This window comes from Somniosus microcephalus, chromosome 3, assembly GCF_052327205.1.
Source record: "Somniosus microcephalus isolate GS21.2 chromosome 3, FLI_Smic_1.0, whole genome shotgun sequence".
Taxonomy (NCBI): Eukaryota; Metazoa; Chordata; class Chondrichthyes; order Squaliformes; family Somniosidae; genus Somniosus; species Somniosus microcephalus.
The window spans coordinates 184052910-184070059 of record NC_140989.1 but is presented as its reverse complement, the minus strand read 5'-3'; the positions used below and the strand labels follow the sequence as shown (position 1 = coordinate 184070059).

Genomic DNA, 17150 nt, shown 5'->3' with positions numbered 1-17150 from the left:
CCCGCAATGCTCTGTATGTCTGCATGAAAGAGGTGCACCAGGAACTGTTCCTGGCATAAGTGGGTCCACTGTTACTTTAAAGGATGGTTTTGCTGTGGCAATCGATTGCAGAGCAATCAATTGCCGTTGAAATAGTGGCAGATATGAAAGTAAGATGTTAAAAAAAAAAATCATATCTTTAGGCGACACAGCAGGGGGGTTTGCTAGTGCTGTTGGGAAGGATTTAAACTACTTTGTCAGGGAGCTGGGAACCTAAGCATGGGCCCAGAACAGAGAGGAACAAAGCTGGAAGTGAAAGTTAGAAAAGTAGTCAGCAAAACTAGTAAGGATCAGAAACAAAGGACAACAGTAAAGAGGGTCAAAGTGCAGAAGAATATTAAACAGGCAAAGTTGAAGGCACTTTATCTAAATGCACATAGCATTCGCAACAAGGTGGATGAATTAATGGCACTAATAGAAGTAAATGGGTATGATGCAATTGCCATTATAGAGACATGGTTACAGGGTAACCAAAGCTGGGAACTGAATGTTCCAGGGTACTCAACATTTAGGAAGGACAGACAAAAAGTAAAAGGGAGTGGCGTAGCGCTGTTAATAAGGGATGAGATCGGTACGGTAGAGATAAAAGATCTTAGCTTGGCAGATCGTGATGTAGAACTGGAATCAGTTTGGGTGGAGCTAAGAAACAGCAAAGGGCAGAAAACATTGGTGGGAGTTGTGTATAAGCCACCAAACAGTAGTGGTAATGTAGGGCACAGTATCAATCAAGAGATTAGAAGTGCATGTAACAAGGGCAATACGGTAATCATGGGGGACTTTAATCTGCATATTGACTGGACAAATCAAATTGCCACTAATAGTGTGGAGGACAAATTCTTGGAATGCATGCGAGATGGTTTCCTGGATCAGTATGTGGAGGAACCAACCAGCGAACAGGCTATTCTGGATCTGGTACTGTGTAATGAGAAAGGGCTAATCAATAATCTTGTGGTAAAGGGGCCTTTAGGGACAAGTGACCATAATATGATTGAATTTTACATTAAGTTTGAGAGTGTCTGTCAAATTAGGTAACCACACCTCCCCCCCCCTGACCCTGAACACGGGGGCCCCACAAGGATGTGTGCTGAGCCCCCTCCTCTACTCCCTCTTCACCCACGATTGTGTGGCTGTTAATGGTTCCAACACCATCATCAAGTTTGCAGATGACACCACGGTAGTAGGCCAGATCACCAACAACGATGAGTCAGCCTACAGGGAGGAGGTCCAGCATCTCGTGAAGTGGTGCGCCGACAACAACCTGGCCCTTAACACCAAGAAAACAAAGGAAATAATCGTGGACTTCAGGAAGTCCAAAGGCGGAAGTCACACCCCCATCCACATCAATGGGGCGGAGGTGGAAAGGGTGGCCAGCTTTAAGTTCCTCGGAGTCCACATCACGGAAGACCTCTCCTGGTCCCTCAACACCTCCTCTCTGGTGAAGAAGGCCCAGCAGCGCCTATATTTCTTGAGGAGGCTGAAGGGATGTAATCTGTCACCCCCGATCCTCTCTAACTTCTACCGCTGCACTATAGAGAGCATCCTGACAAACTGTATCACGGTATGGTACGGCAGCTGTAGCTCCCATGACTGGAAAGCCCTGCAGCGGGTAGTCAAAACTGCCCAACGCATTACCGGCACCCGGCTACCGACCATAGAACATATATATCAGAAACGCTGCCTACGGAGGGCACGGTCCATCATCAAAGACCCTACCCACCCCAGCCACAGTCTGTTCACCCTCCTACCATCTGGAAGACGCTACAGATGCATTCGCACCCGTACGACCAGGTTTAGGAACAGCTTCTTTCCCAGGGCTGTCATCCTACTGAACTCCACAAATAAACACTAAAGCCTGCACATCTGCCGATGCACTTTATTATGGTCATATTTATGCTAATATATATGTACAAATGTATGTTGAAATGTTTAAGTGTCCTAATCCAAATTGTACACTCTCGGGAGCCGCAAGCCTACATTTCGTTGTACTGCACTTGTGCGCTAACAATGACAATAAAAGTTGATTTGATTTGATGTAGTCCAATCTGAAACTAAGATCTTCAATCTAAACAGAGGAAACTATAAGGGTATAAGGGACAAGTTGGCCATGGTAGATTGCGAGACTACACTAAAAGATATGAAGGTGGACATACAATGGCTAACATGCAAGGAAATAATGCATAATTTGCAACAAACATATATTCCTCTAGGGCATAAAAACCCAAAAGTAAAAGTGATCCAACCATGGCTAACAAAAGAAATTAAAGCTAGTATTAAGTCAAAGGAGGAAGCTTATAAAGTTGCCAGAAAAAGCGGTCAACCTGAGGATTGGGATCTTTTTAGAAATCAGCAAAGGGGGACCAAGAAATTGATAAAGAAAGGGAAAATGGAATATGAGCACAAACTAGCGGAAAATATAAAAACGAATTGTGAAACCTTCTATAGGTATGTGAAAAGGAAAAGACTGGCGAAGGTAAATGTAGGTCCTTTACAGTCAGAGACTGGAGAATTTATATGAGGAATGAGGAAATGGCAGAGAAATTAAATAAATACTTTGTTTCTGTCTTCATGGAGGAAGACACAAAAAACCTCCCAGAAATATGAGAAAAGCAAGGGTGTGGTGAGAATGAGGAACTTAAAGAAATTATTATTAGTAAAAAAACAGTACTAGCAAAATTAATGGGACTAAAATTCGATAAATCCCAAGGACCGGATGACCGACATCCTAGGGTTTTGAAAGAGGTGGCCATTGGGATAGTGAAGGCATTGGTTGTCATCTTCCGAAATTCTATAGATTCTGCAGATTGGAGGATAGCAAATGTAACCCCGCTATTTAAGAAAGGAGGGAGAGAGAAAACGGGGAACTACAGACCTGTTAGCCTCACATCAGTAGTTGGGAAAATGCTGGAATCTATTATAAAGGATGCAATAACTGGGCACTTAGAAACTAATAGTAAGATTGGGCAGAGTCAACATGGATTTATGAAAGGGAAATCCGGTTTGACAAACCTATTGGAGTTCTTTGAGGATGTAACTAGTGGAGTAAACAAAGGGAAACCGGTACATGTGGTGTATCTGGATTTTCAGAAGGCCTTCGATAAGGTCCCACACAAGAGGTTGGTGAATAAAATTAGGGCACATGGAATTGGGGGTAATACACTAGCATGGATTGAGAATTGGTTAACAGACAGAAAACAAAGAGTGGACCAACTTCAACTTCCCCAATATAAATTGGGATAGTCAGAGTGTGAAAGGCTTAGAGGGTGCAGAATTCTTAAAGTGCATCCAGGAGAGCTTTTTGAGCCAACATGTAGAAAGTCCTACAAGAGAGGGGGCGATACTGGACCTAATTCTGGGGAATGTAGCCGGGCAAGTGGTGGAAGTATCAGTAGGAGAGCATTTTGGCGACAGTGACCATAATTCGGTGAGATTTAAGGTGGTCATGGAAAAAGGCAAAGACGGCCCGGAAATAAGAGTACTAAATTGGGGGAAGGCCGATTTTAATATGATAAGGCAGGGTCTGGCCAAAGTGGACTGGGAGCAGCTACTTATAGGAAAATCCACATCAAAACAGTGGGAGACTTTCAGAAGGGAAATAGAGAGAATACAACGCCAACATGTTCCTGTAAAGGTCAAGGGTGGGACCAACAAGCAAAGGGAACCTTGGATGACAAGGGATATACAAAAATGCATTCGAAATAAAAGGGGGGCTTTTGGCAGTTACAAAAGACTAAAGACGGAAGAAGCCCTAGAGGAGTATAAAAAGTGCAGGGGCATACTTAAAAAAGAAATTAGGAGGGCGAGGAGGGACCATGAAATAACACTGGCGAGCAAAATAAAGGAAAATCCTAAGATGTTTTATAAGTATATTAAGGGCAAGAGGATAACCAGGGAAAGGGTAGGGCCCATTAGGGACCAAAGTGGAAATCTGTGTGTAGAGCCAGATGATGTAGGCGGGGTTTTAAATGAATTTTTTGCATCTGTGTTCACTATGGAGAAAGACGATGCAGACATAGAAATCGGGCAAGGGGACTGTGACATACTTGAACATATTAGCATCGAGAGGGAGGAGGTGCTAGCGGTTTTAGCAGGCCAAAAAGTGGATAAATCCCCAGGCCCGGACGAGATGTATCCCAGGCTGCTGTGGGAGGCAAAGGAGGAGATTGCAGGGGCTCTGACACAAATTTTCAGAACCTCTCTGGCCACAGGGGATGTCCCAGAGGACTGGAGAACAGCTAATGTAGTACCATTATACAAGAAGGGTAGCAGGGATAAACCAGGGAATTACAGGCCAGTGAGCCTAACATCTGTGGTAGGGAAATTATTGGAAAAAATTCTGAGGGACAAAATTAGTCTACACTTGGAGAGGCAAGGATTAATCGGGGATAGTCAGCATGGCTTTGTCAAGGGTAAATCATGTCTGACAAATCTGATTGAATTTTTCGAGGGGGTGACTAGGGGGGTGGATGAGGGAAATGCTGTGGATGTGGTTTACATGGACTTCAGTAAAGCTTTTGACAAAGTCCCGCATAGGAGACTGGTCAAGAAGGTAAGAGCCCATGGGATCCAGGGTGCCTTGGCGCGTTGGATCCTAAACTGGCTGAGTGGCAGGAGGCAGAGGGTGATGGTCGAAGGTTGCTTTTGTGACTGGAAGCCTGTGTCCAGTGGGGTACCTCAGGGATCGGTGCTGGGTCCCTTGTTGTTTGTGATCTACATAAATGATTTGGATGAGAATGTGAAAGGTATGATCAGTAAGTTCGCAGATGACACGAAAATTGGTGGGGTGGTAAATTGCAAGGAGGAAAGCCTCAGGCTACAGGACGATATAAACGGGTTGGTCAGATGGGCGGAAAAGTGGCAAATGGAATTTAACCCTGAAAAGTGCGAGGTGATGCATTTTGGACGGACAAATAAGGCAAGGGAATACACAATGAGTGGTAGGACCCTAGGAAGTACAGAGGGTCAGAGGGACCTTGGTGTACATGTACATAGATCCCTGAAGGCAGCGGAACAGGTAGATAAGGTGGTTAAAAAGGCATATGGGATACTTATATTCTATGCCTCGGCTAATGAAGGCAAGAGCAGGGAGGTTATGATGGAGCTGTACAAAACGCTGGTGAGGCCACAGCTGGAGTACTGTGTGCAGTTCTGGTCGCCTCACTATAGGAAGGATGTGATTGCCTTGGAGAGGGTGCAGAGAAGATTCACCAGGATGTTACCTGGGATGGAGCGCCTCAGCTATGAAGAAAGACTGGACAGGCTGGGGTTGTTTTCCTTGGAGCAAAGAAGGCTGAGGGGGGACCTGATTGAGGTGTACAAAATGATGAGGGGCATAGATAGGGTAGACAAAGAGGAACTTTTCCCCTTAGTAGGGGGGTCAATAACAAAGGGGCATAGATTCAGGGTAAGGGGCAGGAGATTTAGAGGGGATTTGAGGAGGAACTTTTTCACCCAGAGGGTGGTTGGAATGTGGAACTCAATGCCTAAAAGGGTGGTAGAGGCAGGAACCCTCACAACATTCAAGAAGCATTTGGATGAGCACTTGAAATGCCATTGCATACAAGGCTATGGACCAAATGCTGGAAAATGGGATTAGACTGGACAGGGATGGATGGGCGGCGCAGACACGATGGGCCGAAGGGCCTCTTTCTGTGCTGTAAAGCTCTATGACTCTATGAGTAGGGATAAACGGGTCTTTTTCAGGATGGCAGGCTGTGACTAGTGGGGTACCGCAAGGATCGGTGCTTCGGCCCCAGCTATTCACAATCTATATCCATGATTTGGATGAGGGGACTAAATGCAGCACGGTGGCATAGTGGTTAGCACTGTTGCCTCACAGCGCCAGGGACCCGGGTTCAAATCCGGCCTCGGGTGACTGTCTGTGTGGAGTTTGCACATTCTCCCCGTGTTTGCGTGGGTTTTTTCCGGGTGCTCCGGTTTTCTCCCACAGTCCAAAGATGTGCGGGTTAGGTTGATTGGCCATGATAAAAAAATTGGCCCTTAGTGTTAGGGGGGATTAAATACGCGGGGTTACGGGGATAGGGCTTGTGTGGGATGGCTGTCGGTGTAGGGACCGGGTGCTAGGGTTTGGATGATCAGCCATGATCTCGTTGAATGGCGGAATAGGCTCGAAGGGCCGAATGGCCTACTCCTGCTCCTATCTTCTATGTCTATGTAACATTTCCAAATTTGATGATACAAAACTAGGTGGCAGTGTCAGATGTGAAGAGGCTTCAAGGGGATCTCGACAGGCTCAGTGAGTGGGCGAGAACATGGCAGATGTAATATAATGTGGATAAATGTGAAGTAGAAAAAACAGAAAGGCAGAGTATTTCCTAAATGGTGAAAGATTGGGGAATGCAGATGCTCAAAGGGACCTGGGTGTCCTTGTACAAGAGTCACTGAAAGTGAATGTGCAGGTGCAGCAAGCCATTAGGAAGGCAAATGGTAAGCCAGCCTTCATTACAAGAGGATTTGAGTACAGGAGTAAAGAAGTCTTACTCCAATTATATAGGGCCTTGGTGAGACCACACCTGGAGTACTGTGTACAATTTTGGTCTCCTTACCTAAGGAAGGATATACTTGCCATAGAGAGAGTGCAACGAAGGTTCACAAGATTGATTCCTGGAATGGCGGGACTGTTGTATGAGAAGAGATTGAGTAAAGTAGGCCTGTGTTCTCTTGAATTCAGAAGAATGAGAGGGGATCTCATTGAAGCATACAAAATTATTACAGGGCTTGATAGGATAGATGCTGGGAGAATGTTTCCCTTAGCTCAGGAGTCTAGAACCAGGGGCCACAGCCTCAGGATAAAGGGTAGGCCATTCAGGACTGAGATGAGAAGACATTTCTTCACATAGAGGGTGGTGAATCTTTGGAATTCTCTACCCCAGAGGGCTGTGGAGACTTAGTCATTGGGTATATTCAAAACAGAAATCGATAGATTTCTGACTAGTAAAGGCATCAAGGGATATGGCGATAGGGCTGGTGAATGGAGTTGAGGCAGAAGGTCAGCCATGATCTCATTGAATGGTGGAACAGGCTTGAAGGGCCGAATGGCCTACTCCTGCTCCTATTTCTTATGTTTTTATTTACACTGCGGCAAAGAACCCTGGAGAAGGGTAACCACAAGCAAAATTATGGCACCATGGAATAAGGGATTGCCAAAGAGCTGGGTGTGAGGTGCAGAAACGCAATAGTAACAGGGATTCTATAATCAGGGAAATAGGCCGATGTTTCAGCAGTCACAATCAAGAGTCCTGAATGGTGTGCTGCCTCCCAGGTGCCAGGATAAGGAATATCACGGAGCATAGAAACATAGAAGCTAGGAGCAGGAGTAGGCCATTCAGCCTCTCGAGCCTGTTCCACCATTTAATGAGATCATGGCTGATCATCCAAATTCAGTACCCTGTCCCTGCTTTCTCCCCATATCCCTTGATCCCTTTAACCTTAAGAAATATATCTAACTCCTTCTTGAATATATTTAATGAATTGGCCTCAACTGCCTTCTGTGGTAGAGAATTCCACAGGTTCATCACTCTCTGGGTGAAGAAATTCCTCCTCATCTCAGTCCTAAATGGCTTACCCCTTATCCTTAGACTGTGACCCCTGGTTCTGGACTCCCCCGCCATCTGGAACATCCTTCCTGCATCTAGTCTGTCTAGTCCTGTTAGAATTTTGTAAGTTTCAATGAGATTCCCTCTCATTCTTCTAAACTGTAGCGAATACAAGCCCAATCGACCCAATCTCTCTTCATATGTCATTCCTGCCATCCCAGGTATCAGTCTGGTGAATCTTCGCTGCACTCCCTCCACGGCAAGAACATCCTTCCTCAGATAAGGCGACCAAAACTGCACACAATACTCAAGGTGTGGTCTCACCAAGGCCCTGTACAACTGCAGCAAGACATCCTTGCTCCTGTACTCGAATCCTCTCGCTATGAAGGCCAACATACCATTTGCCTTCTTAATCGCCTGCTGCACCTGCATGCTTACCTTCAGCGACTGGTGCACAAGGACACCCAGGTCTCGTTGCACTTCCCCTTTTCCAAATCTATTGCCGTTCAGATAATAATATGCCTTCCTGTTTTTGGCACCAAAGTGGATAACCTCGCATTTATCCACATTATACTGCATCTGCCATGCATCTACCCAATCACCCAACCTGTCCAATCATACTGGAGTTTCTCTGCATCCTCCTCACAGCACACACGCCCACCCAGCTTTGTGTCGTCTGCAAACTTGGAAATATTACATCCAGTTCCCTCGTCTAGATCATTAATATATATTGTGAATAACTGGGGTCCAAGCACCGACCCCACTAATCACTGCCTGCCACTCGGAAAAAGACCCGTTTATTCCAACTCTTTGCTTCCTGTCTGCCAACCAGTTCTCTATCCAAGTCAGTACCTTACCCCCAATCCCATGTGCTTTAACTTTGCACGCTAATCTCTTATGCGGGACCTTATCGAAAGCCTTCTGAAAGTCCAAATACACCACATCCACTGGTTCTCCCTTATCTATTCTACCAGTTACATCCTCAAAAAACTCCAGTAGATTGGTCAAGCATGATTTACCTTTTGTAAATCCATGTTGACTTTGTCCGATCCTGTCACTGTTTTCCAAGTGCTCTGCTATTACATCTTTTATAATGGACTCTAGCATTTTCCCCACTACCGATGTCAGGCTTACCGATCTATAATGCCCCGTTTTCTCTCTACCACCTTTTTTGAATTGTGGGGTTACATTAGCTACCCTCCAATCCATGGGAACTGTTCCAGAGTTTATAAAATTTTGGAAGATGACCAGCAATGCATCTACTATTTCTAGGGTCACTTCCTTAAGTACCCTAGGATGTAGATTATCAGGCCCTGGGGATTTATCGGCCTTCAATCCCGTCAATTTCCCTAACACCATTTCCCTACAAATGCTGATTTCATTCAGTTTCTCCCTCTCATTAGACCCTATGTTCCCTGACATCTCTGGGAGGTTATTTGTGTCTTCCTTTTTGAAGACAGAACCAAAGTATGTATTTAATTGGCCTGCCAATTCTTTGTTCCCCATTATAAATTCCCCTGATTCTGACAGCAAAGCACCTACGCTTTGACTTCACCAATCTTTTTCTCTTCACATATCTATAGCAGCTTTTACAGTCAGTTTTTATGTTCCCTGAAAGCTTACTCTCATACTCTATTTTCCCCCTCTTAATTAATCCCTTTGTCCTCCTTTGCTGAATCCTAAACTGCTCCCAATCCTCAGATTTGCTGCTTTTTCTGGCCAATTTATATGTCCTCTCCTTGGATCTTATGCTATCCCTAATTTCCCTTGTTAGCCACGGTTGAGTCACCTTTTTTGTTTTATTTTTATGCCTAACAGGGATGAACAAATTCTGTAGTTCATTCTTGCGATCTTTAAATGTTTGTCATTGCCTATCCACCGTCAACCCTTTAAGTAACGTTCCACAATCCATCCTAGCCAACTCGTGCCTCATACCATCGTAGTTTCCTTTATTTAAATTCAGGACCCTAGTCTCTGAGTCAAATACTTCACTCTCCATCTTAATGAAGGAGCAGGTACAAAACATTTCACATAGGAACAGGAGCAGGCCATTCAGCCTTGAGCCTGTTCCGCCATTTAATTAGATCATGGCTGATCTGTATCTTAACTCCATCTACCTGCCTTGGTTCCATAATGCTCAATACTCTTGCCTAACAAAAATCTAACAATCTCAGTTTTGACATTTTCAATTGACCTTGCCTCAACAGTTTTTTGGGGGAGAGTTCCAGATTTCCACTACCCTTTGTGTGAAGACGTGCTTCCTGGCATCACCCCTGAACGGTCTAGCTCTAATTTTAAGGTTATGCCCCCTTGTTCTGGACTCCCCCACTAGAGGAAATAGTTTCTCTATCTACCCTATCAAATCATTTAATCATCTTAAACACCTCAATTAGATCACCCCTTAATCTTCTATATTCAAGGGAATACAAGTCTAGTCTACCCAACCTGTTCTCATTATTTAACCCTTTTAGTCCCGGTATCGTTCTGGTGAATCTGCGCTGCACCCTCTCAAAGTCAATAAATCCCTCCTCAGGTGTGGTGCCCAGAACTGAACACAGTGCTCTAAATGGGCTCTGACCAGAGCTTTGTTTAACTGAAGCTTAACTTCCTTCCCTTTGTATTCCACCCTCTTGAGACAAAGGCCAACATTCCATTAGGCCTAGAAATTGAGTTTGCGCTGCGCCAGGGCTTTAGCGCCGGAAGTTAGCGCCGGCGCTAAGTCTCTTTGCGCGCGCCAAAAATTCAGTAGCGCCGCGCCCAAACGGCTGCCGGCGCTACTGAAGGGTTTTAGCGCCTGAAAACTGGCGCTACGCGCCGCATTGCGGCGCTATTCCGGCGCTGCGGCGCCCGCTGCGGTGCGGCAGGCTCGGGAAGTGCAGGCCTCCTCCTTCCGTTAAGGAGGAGCTGCCTGCACCCGGCCGCGGCCCGCGCAAATCTCTGCAAAAATGAGCCCGGCACCTCGGACAAGTGCCGGGCTTGCATCTGTTCCGGGGGGGGGGGGGGGCGGAGAAGTCCGGGGAGGGAGCTGCGGGCAGGCGGCCGGCGGGAAAGCGGCCGGCCGCCGCGCCTCCTTAAAGCGCCGGCGCAGACTCCGGCAGCACTCGTTTGCCGGAGTCTTAGTTGCGGCTGCCACTGGCGAGGCGGCCGCAACTGAATTTCGGCTTGGGGCCGGGTTACCACGGCAACCGGGACACTGCGCACACCGATGACGTCATCGGTGCCGGCGCAGCGCTACCGGTCTACCGCCGCGGAAGGGCCCCAGGCAATTTAGGAACCGGCGCCAATTGCAGCGCTAGGCCCTCTAGCGCCGCAAAATCGGTGCTAAGGGCACTCAATTTCTAGGCCTTAGCCTTTTAGATTATTTTTGTACCTGTCCACTAGCTTTTAGTGATTTCTGTACTTGGACCCCTAAATCGCTCTGCTCCTCCACAGTTCCTCACTTTTCACCATTTAGAAAATACTCTGATCGATCTTTCTAAGGTCCAAAGTGGATGACATCACACTTCCCCACATTGAACTCCATCTGCCACAGTTTTGCACACTCACTTAATCCATCAATATCCCTTTGCAACTTTCTGCTCCCATCTACACTATTTACTGTGCCACCTAACTTAGTGTCATCAGCAAACTTGGATATACGGCTCTCTATTCCTTCATCCAAGTCATTTATAAATATAGTGAAAAGCTGAGGCCCCAGTACAGATCCCTGGGGACACTACTCATCACATCCTACCAATTGAAGTACATACCCCTTATCCTTACTCTCTGTCTCCAACCTCCTAATTAATTCCCTACCCATGTCAATAGGTTGCCTTCAATTCCATGTGTTCTCACTTTTGTTCAGTCTCTTATGTAAATTTTAGGATGTCCTGAGATCTTGAAAGACGATACAAAAATGTGGAACCTTATCGAATGCCTTCTGGAAAGTCACATTAATAACATCCATAGACACTCCCTTACCTACCATGTTAGTTACCTCCTCAAAAAATTCAACTAGGTCCATTAGACATGACTTACCCTTTACAAATCCATGCTGGCTCTCTGATCAGTTCATGTTTGTCCAAGTGCTCAGTCACTCTGTTCCTAATAATAAATTCTAGTAACTTCCCCACAACAGACGTTAGGCTAATGGGCCTGTAATTTCCTAGTTTATCGCTCTTACCCTTCTTAAATAGTGGAGTGACATTGGCAATTTTCCAATCCAAGGGGACAATTCATGAATCGTGAGAGTTTTGGAAGATCATGATGACAGCATCTACAATTTCCTCAACAACTTCTTTTAATGCCTTGTACCTCTGAACCCTTGGAGTCTTGTCAACTTTAGTCTCATTATTTTCTCCATTACCATTTTTTTACTTATATTAAATCTGGAAAGTTCTATCCTTGATTTATTTTTACTTTGTCTCGTATCACCGCTACTTTATCTTCGTCCTCTACTGTGAAGGCCGATACAAATTAAGTATTTAGCAAGTCTGCCATTTCCTGATTTTCAATTACAATATGACCTGCTTCTACCTTTAAGGGGCCCAAATTATTCTTAGTCACCCTCTTTCTCTTAATACACTTGTAAAATCCTTTAGTGTTGTCCTTGATACCCCTCGCAATTCCCTCATATTCCCATTTTGAATCTCTTACTACTTTGTTAGGATCCCTCTATATTTCTCCTAGACCGCCGCATCTCTACTGTTCTTTGCATTCGTATAAGCCGTTTTTTTAGTTTTATACAATATCGCACATCCCTTGTTGACCAAGGTTGTTTAATTGCACAAGTAGACACTCCTGCCCTCTACGGGTATTTACAGATCTTATATTCTACCAAATACTTTTTTGCACACCTCCCACTGTTGTCTGTAGTTTAGGAGGAGGGAAGAGAGAGTTTAAACTAATATGGTAGGGGAAGGAAAAAAAATTAAATGAAGTGGAAAAAGAGTAAAAGGGACAAAGAGCGTAGGAAAAATTAGAAAAGCATATCAGAAGAAGGATAGAGTCCGAAAAATAGAATGTTAATTACACCAAGACCTTGATGGGAGATCCGCAGAAACCCCAGGGAAATGGCGTAAGCAGGGTTTTTGCGGATCTTCTGTCGAAGTTACGGCAGCCGATCAGGAGAGCCCCAGCCGAAATTCAGTTGCTGAGAAAAAAATTGCAGACAAAAGGAACGGAGAGCAGAGCACTGGGACAGGAAGTGGAGTGCTGAGACTGAGTTTGAGTCTGGAGCAAAGTGCTGAGGCCAGGAACTGAGCACTGGTTGGAGAGCGGAGCAGTCACATCTGACTGGCCCCTGATAATCACATGACCAGTAATGGAAATGAACAGACATGAGTGGACACAATAGGACAATTTTATCTCTTTGCCACAATGACAGCAGATTTTCATTGTGGCAGGACTTCCACCTACTCCTTGTCTGTACCTGTGAACCTTCCAATTTTTTGGAGTCTATGAAATTTGAATGATAAGAGAAGACGCCAGGACCATTTATGATGCCTTTGGGGGACTTGCCTCAGATGGAAATGGGAGTGAAATTGTTGCACTGTAGGTGTCAGCTGAAAATTTTGAATTTTTTTCCCTTGCACTTTAAATTTGCAGCTTTAACTAATGCAATTGATTGTCTTAGTCAAAGAGGCCTTTTAAAATGTAACCCATCTTCTGGCCCATAGCAATGCTGTACTCCAGGAATGCACCAGTGTTCCTTGTGGCCAGCACTGCGGAGGCACAAATGACAGGAAGTATGTTATGCTGTCATTTGTATATTATTATAATATGCCCACCCATGCACCCATGTTTGGGCAGTCTGTCTGATGTTATTTCTGGAAATCGTGTCCGATGGCAGGGATTCAGTGGATCAGCTCCGCCCCCACCTGGCCTTCCTCCCCTAGTTGCCCAGGTTACACTAGACTAAAGAGGAAAATCACCCCCAGTCCATTTTTAATAGATAAATAAATAATTAATAAGCCTATATAAAACACTGTAACTTGGCAAAAGCTTCTGAAGTAATTTAAGTTCACTTCAAAAACCTGCTGCCCACCCCCCAATAAATGTTGTAGTTGTTATATATCATTTATCAGTCTTACAGCATCAAAATTGATGAATGAAAACTGATAGGCTACATAAGCACTTCCATACCTGTATAACTCTCTTGCAGCTTTTGGGATAACTCCTTCATCCAACTGTGGCTCAGAAGAAAGAGTGAAGTTTTCTTCAGAATGTGGCCCTAGCATAGTATAAGTCTTGCCACTGCCCGTCTGCCCATATGCCATGATGCACACGTTGTATCTAGAATACAGTAAAAGATCATAAGGAGTTTGGGGATTTAAAAAAAATCATTGTTACATTTGATCTTTGAATATTCCACCATCTGTCACAGCACAAAACTGCTAAAACACACCAGTGGTACAATTTGTAACCACATTGCATTAAAAAGTATCCTATGTCAACACATTTTTCTATCCTGAAAGATCTTAAGACAGCTAACTTGAAAATTCCTGTTGGGAAGGGGAGGAGGATGACGTTCAGTTGCTGTACAGAAAACCATGTCCTACTGATTCAACTCCAATTCTGAAAACGATTCTACATTTTTCTTTATAATATTGGGTAAACAAGATCAAACTCATCTTATCCCTATGATGCAGTCAGTGTTCCATGAATTTCTGTCTCCATAACCACTACTAGAACATTCATGATTCCAGTCGTTGGTTTTTGCAGTGTTGACATACAGCTCATGTGATGTACCCTGAGGTATTAAACTATCACCCATAACAGCACATGCAGCAGATAAAATCAATTATTAAAATTAAAATGGAATATGACATTTATTTCAATCACATGAAACAGCTTAACTTATTTATAATCATCATCCTTGAAATATTAGAGCCGATTCTATGCGAGTGTGGTACAAGAAATCACTGGCATGCAGTCCATTATTTTCCATTCATTAATTTTAATTGGTGAAAATTCACCAGTGTGCACCCATGATTTCCCATCATACATTCTTTGAGAGTGCGGATCAAAAATGGGAGTACAGGATCGGCCCCATTAAATCTTCCTAACACATGGAATAAATTCTCTATTCAGTATGTCCCGACTAAGTATCCACTAAGCTTTGGTATAACAATAGCATTTTCACTAATACATTCTACAGGTTGAGCGTACCAAATCCAGAATTCTGGAATTCAGAATATTCCGGAATCTGGACTCCGGGATGATTGGTGGCAGGGGTCCAGAATCCGTAAAATGTTCCGGAATCCGGACACCCTAAGGGAGGCTTACCAAAAATCGGAACCTGGGCCCAGGCATTTCCGGACTCGACACGTGTTTCTGATGTCCGAAGTCCGGAAATATCGCAACCTGGGCTTGGGCATTTCCAGACTTCGCACACCAGAAAAACGTTCCGAAGTCCGGAAAAACCCGAAAACTGGCTCGGCCTCAGTCGCGAGGTTGCCGGATTCGGGATATTCTACCTGTATAAATAATACACCACAAGCTGAACCAATAGGGCTTTGTAATCAGTTCACTAGAACTAAAGCCTACAGAAAATGTAGAAGGTTCCAGGTAGTATACAAACAACGTGTCAACGCTCGTCACCTGCACTAAAAATAGAACGTTAATTAAATTGAGACGGAACAATTTTTAAATGTTATTAACACTAATTACATACTTACTTGCAGCAATAGTGTTGTTCTTAAACAATTCTCGAAGTATCAAAGAGCCTTTTCAGTTTTCAAATCATATACACAAAACTGATTTCCTGTGTATGCATTTATATATATATATAAATATGTGCATTCAATTTTAATGTTTGGAATAATTTATAAATTTAGATTTTAGTGCAGAAATACTACTTTATTCTTCAAAAGCAGGGTCAACCTATCAAGAATGTGTTACAAGATAAATTCTGCACTTCGGCTTAAAAATGTGCGAGTACAGGAAACTCTTTATTATCCGGCACCGACAGGACCGGTGTGGTGCTGCTTTATCAAAAAGTCCGGATTACAGAGAGGTATAGTAAAAGGTACGAGAGCCCTGTACACGGCCACAGATCCAGGAACAGCCACTAATATGAAGTAAAACTTACCTGAACCTACTCCTGAATTTTGCCGGTTAACAGAGATTTCCAGTTATTTAGGTGCCGGTAAATCGAGAGTTTCCTGTATCAGGTTTTTAAACTGCTGGCATCACCCTATTTGAGTGGAATTTTAGTTAAAAATAGTAAGGAAATGAAACTGCAAAATATAATCATCTTGACACAAAAACACTAATAAAGCTACATAAGTGGAAACATATCTCACAAATGAAAAGAACTTGCATTTAAATGAAACAAAAATAGAAAATTTTGGAAATACTCAGCAGGTCGGGCAACATCTGTGGAGAGAGAAATAGAGTTAACGGGGATCATTTTGCCAATGGGGGCGCGTTGGAGGCGGGACTGCTGCTTGTCGGGTTTTAGTCCCGCATCCATCGAATTGTGACCAACCCACGCTATTTTCCCTTGATTGACCTTGTTAAGCCCGCCCAGCGACTTAACTGACATTCTCTGTTGTTTGGTGAGTTCTTGTACTCAAGGCTCACCAAACCTATTTTGTGAGCAGAAAGCAGATGGCTGTTGCATCGGAGAATGCAGCAGCCATCTGTCATCTCTGCCATTGAGATGCCGCAGCCTTCGGATCACCAACGATTGAAGCCTGCAGGAAGAAACAAAGGTAAGGAAACTTTTTCTAACACTTTTCACTCACCTCACATACTCACCTCTCCACACTTGCATCCATTACTCACCTCCACAGCACACTTTTTGACCCCTCCGACCCCCGCAGACCCTCTGCTCGCCTCGCTGACCCTGGCGGGGTTTACCGACGTCGGGAAGCCCACACCTCTGCTGGAAAAATGGGGATAATCCTCTTAACTGCCTGTTAACAGGCAGTTAAGTGGCTGTAATCCCCTTCCCACCTCCAGGAGATAGGACCCGGCACGGGGCAGGTTGGGGGCGGGTTGGGTACCCGCCCCCAGATTCTGCCATTTTCCCGGCACTCCCGCCTCCCCAGTGCTGGCAAAATCTCCCCCAACGTTTCAGGTTGATGACCTTTTGTCAGAACTGGAAAAAGTTAGAGATGTAACAGATTTTTAAGCAAGTGCAGGGGCAGGGAGGGGGGAGGGGAAAAAAAAACAAAAGGGAAGGTCTGTGATAGGGTGGAAGGCAGGAGTACATGACAAAAGGCATGATAGTACAAAGCAAAAGGAGATGGTAATGGGACAAGTAAAGTAACAAAAGATGAGACTAGAAGAGGTGTAAATGGGAATGGCAGAATCATCAACAGCTGCCATGTGGTAAAATTAGGGGCAGAGATTATGGTCTGAAATTGTTGAACTCAATGTTGAGTCCAGAAGGTTGTAAAGTGCCTAATCGAAAGATGAGGTGCTGTTCCTCGAGCTTACATTGAGTTTTGTTGGAGCTGTGTAAGAGGCCCAGGACAGAGAGGCCAGAGTGGAAGTGGAACAGAGAATTAAAGTGACAGGCAACTGGAAAGTCGTGGTCACGCTTACGGACAGAACGGAGGTGTTCCGCAA

At 44.6% G+C, this 17150-nt stretch overlaps 1 protein-coding gene across 5 annotated transcripts in view; it reads right to left on the bottom strand.

The window, feature by feature from the left end:
- kif25 (kinesin family member 25) overlaps positions 1–17150 on the bottom strand; it is a 277704-nt gene that overhangs the window by 78333 nt on the left and 182221 nt on the right. For all 5 annotated transcript variants that reach the window (XM_085982016.1, XM_085982015.1, XM_085982012.1 and 2 more), the window contains one exon: positions 13716–13865. In XM_085982016.1, the coding sequence (XP_085838142.1) occupies positions 13716–13865 (150 nt within the window). The remainder of the gene's footprint in view (positions 1–13715; positions 13866–17150) is intronic.